This window comes from Ictalurus furcatus, chromosome 28, assembly GCF_023375685.1.
Source record: "Ictalurus furcatus strain D&B chromosome 28, Billie_1.0, whole genome shotgun sequence".
NCBI classification, from domain to species: Eukaryota; Metazoa; Chordata; class Actinopteri; order Siluriformes; family Ictaluridae; genus Ictalurus; species Ictalurus furcatus.
Window position 1 is genome coordinate 12586661 of NC_071282.1, and position 6841 is coordinate 12593501.

Below are 6841 nucleotides of genomic sequence, written 5' to 3' on the forward strand. Positions count from 1 at the left end.
ACAAGCTGTCTGATTAACTTCAAGAGAGAGGAAAAAGGAAAGGATGCTGAGGTAAAAAGCTGCTAAAAAGTGAGCGATAACAGGAACTTGTGGTCTCACGGATATTTCTTAACACCAAACGTACCTAAAATGGTTCAAATTTCTATCGTGTAGTTCATTAATAGAAAAAAACAAAACAAACAAGAGCAACTGTTGGCAAATTGCTGCAGTGTAAGATGAACAATATGCGACATGCTGTTTTTGTGTTTCTCACACTAATTAGTTTAAATCTTCAAACGAAATAAAACATAAAACAAAGGCAACCTGAGTAAACACAACAGTTTTTATTTGTTATTATTCTTATTGAAGCAAAAAAGTTATCCAACCCCTATCACCCATGTGAAAAATTAATTTCCCCCTTAAACTTAAAATCTGGTTGCTCCATCTTTAGCAGCAAAAACCACAACCGAATGCTTCAGTTAACTGGAGATCAGTCTTTCACGGCGCTGTGGTGGAATTTTGGCCCACTCTTCTTCACAAAACTGCTTTATTTCTGCCACAATGGGAAGTTTTCGAGCATGAACTGCCTGTTTTAGGTCCTGCCACAGCATCTCAATTGGGTTCAAGTCAGGACTTTGTGTTGGCCACTCCAAAACTTTCATTTTGCTTTAGTTTTTTTTGAGCCATTCAGAAATAGACTTACTCCTATGCTTTGGATAGCCTATGTCTTGCTGCATAATCCAACTGCGCCCGAGTTTCGACTTACAGACTGAAGATTGGACATTCTCCTTTAGAATTTTCTGGTAGAGAGCAGAATTCATGTTTCCCTCAATTATTGCAAGTTGCCCAGGCCCTGAAGCAGAAAGCATCCCCACACCATCACACCACCACCACCATGCTTGACTGATGTTCTTTTTACGGTTTATACCAGATGTAACGGGACCCCTGTCTTCCAAACAGTTCCACTTTCGACTCCTCAGTGCACAGAACATTCTCTCAAAAGGTTTGAGGTGTATTTTGGCCAAATTCAGATTAGCCTTAATGTTCTTCTGGGTTAGCAGTGGTTTTCACTTCACGAGTTTCATAGATTTGGGGAATTAGTAACTACGGGGGCAAATACATTTTCACACAGGCCCAACTGGTATTGGATAACTTTTTTGCTCCAATAAATAACATTATCGTTTAAAAAAGGTATTTTTTGCTTACTCATGTTGCCTTTGTTTTACCTTAGATTTTGCTTTAATTTCTGAAACAATTTAGTATGAGACACAAAAACAGAAGAAATCAGCACAGTACGTAATACTCAAAGATGGGAAGGAAGGAAAAAGGAGTTACTGCTCTAGAGTGGTACAACAAATTAGCATTCACCCCATCAACAGGAGAACATGAGTTTGAATCCTGGCGATTCCACACAAGATGGCATACGCTTTCTGCTCCGTCAAAGCATAAGCAGCCGATCAAACAGATGCAGAGGCTGGCTTCACGTGTCTCGGAGGAAGCACATTTGCCTTCACAAACCTTGGTTAGTAGCTGTTGCGTGATTAGGAAGAGTTAGCTAGTGGTGGGCTTTGGCAAGACCAAATTGGCAAGAAAATGGAGGAGGTTTAAAAAAATAAATAAATAAAAAATAAAAAATTATGCTTGAAACCCAAATCAAACCATCACATCTTTCTTGCTCAAAAGGCATCTTTTTGCTTGTTTGTTTGCGTTTTCTTTAAAAGTACCACTTTGCTGTTCACCCACATTAACAACAAATTTCTGTAAATTTAAGCCAGGTTTTCTGGATCTGGATCACAACAATAACCCCCCCACTCTCCTGCCCATGGTGCTGATTTGACATGAGGATATGTAAAAGTGTTTGCACATCAGTGCTTCTCAACCGATAAACTGCAACCCACTCAGCCACCCTCCCATCCATCAAGCCGTTTCCCCTCCCCTTCTCCCAGCCTCGGCCATTCTGGAAGAAATCTGAAGCGGATACTTCGTCTTCATCTGTAGTGCTGAGCTCCTCTTTCACAGTGTCAACTCATGCGTGTCTTTGCTCTTAAACAAACAAAAAAAAAAGCTCGCTTTTGTTAATCGGCCGCTTCGCGAGCACAAGCCACCGGGATAAAGAGGGAGGGAATGAGAAATATGAGAGAAAAGAACTAGGGAGGAGGGAAAGAAAGAGATGGAACAGTGTGGCTTAGGGGGACAAAAAGCCCTCTGTCTATAGTATCGCTCGAGTCTCTATGTGTTTCTCTTTCTCTCTTAGGCCACTTCTCTGCATTCTCCTGACAGCCTTTATCTTTGCTTCTTCTTGGGTTTTGGTTCTAAAGCAACATGGATTCTGTCTGCGCCGCATACGCCGCCCTCTCCTGCCATCTCTCAATCTCTTTTGAAGAAATGGTAATGAGTTTGGGGCATAACCTCTACATGCCTGGGCTTAGTAGACAGACGATGCATTGTGCAGGATGAATGCAGTGGGGCATTTCAGTGCAACAAGTACACAAACGTGCCTGGCACTGCCAGGGAATCAGTGCTACCACGCCATGTGCCCAAAAATACCATCTGAACACCCACACACAGAGACAAAACCCCATTTCAGACAAGCTGCACATAATAGACATATTCTAACGCCCCATACGAATACGCATGTTCACCTAAAGTGACCCGCGATGGTAAAAACACCTGTTATTACATATACAGTCGTGAAAAAAAGAATAAGTACATCCTATGTAAAAAAAATAATTTTTTACATATTTGGACAAAAACATTTGATCTTCTTTGAAACAGTGCCTATTAATAAAGTTGATACACTATCATATAACATAAAACTGACATCTTGTAGTAATTTCCACAATTTAAATTAACAAAAAAACAGATCAGTCACATGGATAAAGTCAGTACACCCCTACATTTATCATACCTTCAAATCCATAAAATTAGACTCGAGTGTTTAAGATTGGGTGCCAGTTATTAGAATCTGCTTAGAGAGTGCAGGTGAAACCTGTCTTATTTATACCCCTCTCATATCTAATGTCTCATGTTCCCTTTGTTATTGAGGTGTGTGTTATCATCATGCCAAGATATAGAGTTCTGTAAGGCCTTCAGAAAAAAGGTTGTGGATGCCTATGAGTCCAGCAAGAGATTTAAAAAGATCTCCAAATTATTTTAAATACATCATTCCACTGTAAGGAAAATCATCTACAAATGGTGCAGATTTCAAACGACTGCCAATTTGTCCAGGACTGGCCGTCCCAGCAAATTCAGCCCAAGAGCAGATTGTCTGATGCAAAACGAAGTCTCCAAGAACCCCAAAATTTCATCACAGGATCTGCTAGAAAGTCTTGCTTGCAACTGTTTGTGTCAAAGTGCATGCTTCTACAATCAGAGAGAGATTGTACAAAGTCGTGCCAGGAAAAAGCTTTTGCAAGATTACAGATTGCCAAAGAGCACATAGGCAAAGACCAGGCCTTTTGGAATAATGCGCTCTGAACAGACGAATCAAAGAGAGTTGTTTGGCCACAATAACAGCAGACATGTTTGCTGCTGACCAAAGACATCTTTTCAGGATAAGCACCTCATACCTACTGTGAAGCACGGTGGTGGAAATGTTATGGTTTGGGGTTGCTTCACTGCCTCAGGGACTGGACAGCTTGCATTCATTGATTCAACTATGAATTATGCATCATATCAAACAGTGCTTGAAGATAATGTGAGACCATCTGTCCAAAAAATTGAAGTTGAACTGAAAGTGGATCTTTCAACAGGATAATGAGCCTAAGCACACTAGCAAATCCACCAAGGAATGGCTCAATAAGAAGAAATTGAAGGTTATGGAATGGCTCAGTCAAAGCCCAGATCCCACTGAAATGTTGTTGAGGGATTTGAAACGGCAGTACATGCAAGAAAACCCCCAAACATCTTGCAACTGAGATAATACTGCATGGAAGAGTGGACAAAAATTCCAGCAAGCCTAGTGGACAATTATGCAAAACACCTACAAGAACTTATTTCTGCTAAAGGGGGAAATACTAGCTTCTGAGGCCAAGGGTGTACTTACTTTTTCCACAGAAGAATCACATCAATTGATATTTCAGTTGATTAAATTATTTTCCTTGTGGGTTTTGTTCAAATACATCAACTTTATTAATAGGCACTGTTTCAAAGATGATCAAATGTTTGCTTGTCCAAATGTGTCAAAAAAAAGTCCACAATTTCCATGAGGTGTATTTATTTTTTCACATAGCCGTATGCAGCTGAACAGCACACAAATTTCCAGAGACAAGCATTCATATACCCAAAACCACACACGAGCACTGTTAACCCTGTTAATACGCAATGCAAAAAAAATCTGCAGCCCATCTGCACCTGAACATCTGTGTTAGATAAGTGCAGACTGCTCTTCTCAAATCTGAGTGAATCTAAAATCTATGTTAAGCGAATATACTAATATAGCACAGCAAATTAAAGTAAGAAATAAGAAAAGCCTAAACACAACTCCTCTTAATACTCTGTAAGGAAATGATGACACTCGGAAGGAAAGGATTTTTTTCATCGTGGTTTGTTGAACAGCTTGTAAAAGATAATTATAGACCAGATCATCACACTCTGGCAATTCAACTGCTCAAAACACACCTGCTTCAAATGAACACTTACTGAGAGTTAAAAGAGCTAAATTTAGGCTAACCAAAATGGATCAAAACATCATAACGTATTTAAGTGTATTTGTGAGGCAGCACCTTGTTTTAGCCGTTTATAAGAGGTGTGCAGATTAATGTAGGAATAAAATCTTAAAAGATCAGAAGATCGACATATTTCAAGAAGATCTAGATATCTCTCAGTAACAAATCAAATGTTACAAATATCTCTAATAGTGAAGATCACAATACACAGGTGATAGAGAGCCAAAGATCCAGACTGCCCTAGTTGAGGGCAGAAGATCCAGATATTGCCAATAGAGAAGATCAGGAAATTCAGACCTCTCTAATATTCTTAGAAGGTCCAGATTTCTCTAGTAGAGATACAAAGATCCAGACAACCCTAGGTGAAGTCAGATCCAGATTTCTCTAATATTATTAGAAGGTCCAAATTTCTCTAGTAGAGATACAAAGATCCAGACAGCCCTAGGTGAAGTCAGATCCAGATCTCTCTAAAACATTAGATCAGAAGATCTCTCAAACATTCATATCAGAAGATCCGAGCAGATAAACCCAAGTACGGTTTACCTCCAAGATGATGAGAAGGTCCGGTTATCTTTAATAAAAGAAGAATCCAATTCCCATACAGCCCTAACAGAGACCACAAGTTCTATGTAGCCTTCTACCAAAGAAGCCTAACGTCTAGTTCTAATCAAGAAAACCCATGAGGCAGATATCTATGCATTGAAGCTCCAAGGAGCATGATGGCAATGGAAATCTCAAGTGTTTCTCCTACCTAGATGAAGATATGACAAAATCTCCCCCATCCAGAAGTCGGATTTTGCAGAAGAGCATCCCGTTGACAAACGGCACAGCCGTCAGCTCTTCCAGAGTGAAATGGACCTGGAACTTGAACTTCTTCTTCCTCATTAAAAACGCCATGGTGTTTGTAAACTGGAGTTTGAAACCGCTGGGTGTGGGTGAATTTAAATAAAGAGGTAGATAATGGTTGGCTTGGTTAATCTGGCGCCTGGAAGTCCTCCTTCTTGACGCCTAGGACTGGGTTCAGCATCTCCAACAGTAAGTCCAAAAGCTCTGTACAAGTCAAGAAATACAAACCAAACCACATAAACCCAAAAGCGTTCATCTAAAGCATGAAGCACTGATATTACTCGGGTTTGAGCACACAAACTTACCTGGACGTTAGTGAAAGGATAGTCTGTGCTGCTTTTCTTCTCCTTTAGCACAGTTCAAGGTCTACAAAACTCCCTGCAACGAAAACAAAATATCGATAAATATCGATAAATAGACAAAAGCTCGTACAAGCTGTTAAATCCTCTTCTTTCCAGTCGGGTGTTTGTTTGTTTGTTTGTTTTAAAGGAAAACCACCCAACATATACAGACTAGTGGAAATTTAAAACAAGAAAGCACCGTCGTCCCTAACAACACTAAACACGGGCAGTTAAGGGAGAAAGAAACGACGGTTTGACTATCAAAACAAATACCTAAAGAAACAGTCACAACAACTAACCAAACTATTAACCTTTCTTGTCGTGTATTTCGCCAAACAAACGCGTTAAGAAGCAGAGACATTACCTGACTCTCGGGAAGCACACTCGGAGTGTAAAGGCGACAAAGCAAGCAGCACCACTCAAGTTCAATCTCTGACTACGTTCAATACCGCACTGCCTACTTCCGTACTAAATAGTACTTGAGGTCCGTTACGGCAGCTTGTCATCGACACATACTCACTAGAGCGCTAGTATGCGCGTTCGAATCAAGCCTCTCAACAAGCCACGCCCCCCACAGTGACGCGTCGACTTCCTTAAAAGAATATTTGCATACAACAGTTCTGAATTACAGTTGTATTCAAACACTTCTGCTATGTTCAGTTATGCTGAAAACTCCACCTCTCTGTACCACTTTTTTTTTTTTTAATGAAGTCCTATTTAATTCATAAATATGCTATAATATAAATACGCACCAGATCGTTTTTATTTGAGAGATTTTTTTGGTTGAATTAAGATGCTAATAAAATGGTTTTTTATATATTTAATTCCGCATGAAATGCTGAGGCGTTTCAGTATAATTTACGTATGTATTTTACAACGTATATTTTAAGTTAATATTACGTAAGAACTTAAAATTGAGCATGTACCGCCATCTACTGACAACGGGCAGTAATCCTCATCTTCATCATAAACATTAAAACATTAAATATTAAATCTATGAAGACGTGA

General features: G+C 39.6%; 1 protein-coding gene across 1 annotated transcript in view; it reads right to left on the bottom strand.

The window, feature by feature from the left end:
- The window catches only part of eeig1b (estrogen-induced osteoclastogenesis regulator 1b), a 57409-nt gene extending 51023 nt beyond the window's left edge, over positions 1-6386 (bottom strand). The window contains exons 1-3 of the mRNA XM_053617767.1: positions 6198-6386; positions 5798-5870; positions 5398-5696 (exon numbers count right to left, since the gene is read on the bottom strand). Coding sequence (XP_053473742.1) covers positions 5398-5543 — 146 coding nt within the window. The 5' untranslated portion in view covers positions 5544-5696; positions 5798-5870; positions 6198-6386. The remainder of the gene's footprint in view (positions 1-5397; positions 5697-5797; positions 5871-6197) is intronic.
- Positions 6387-6841: the final 455 nt, after the last annotated feature.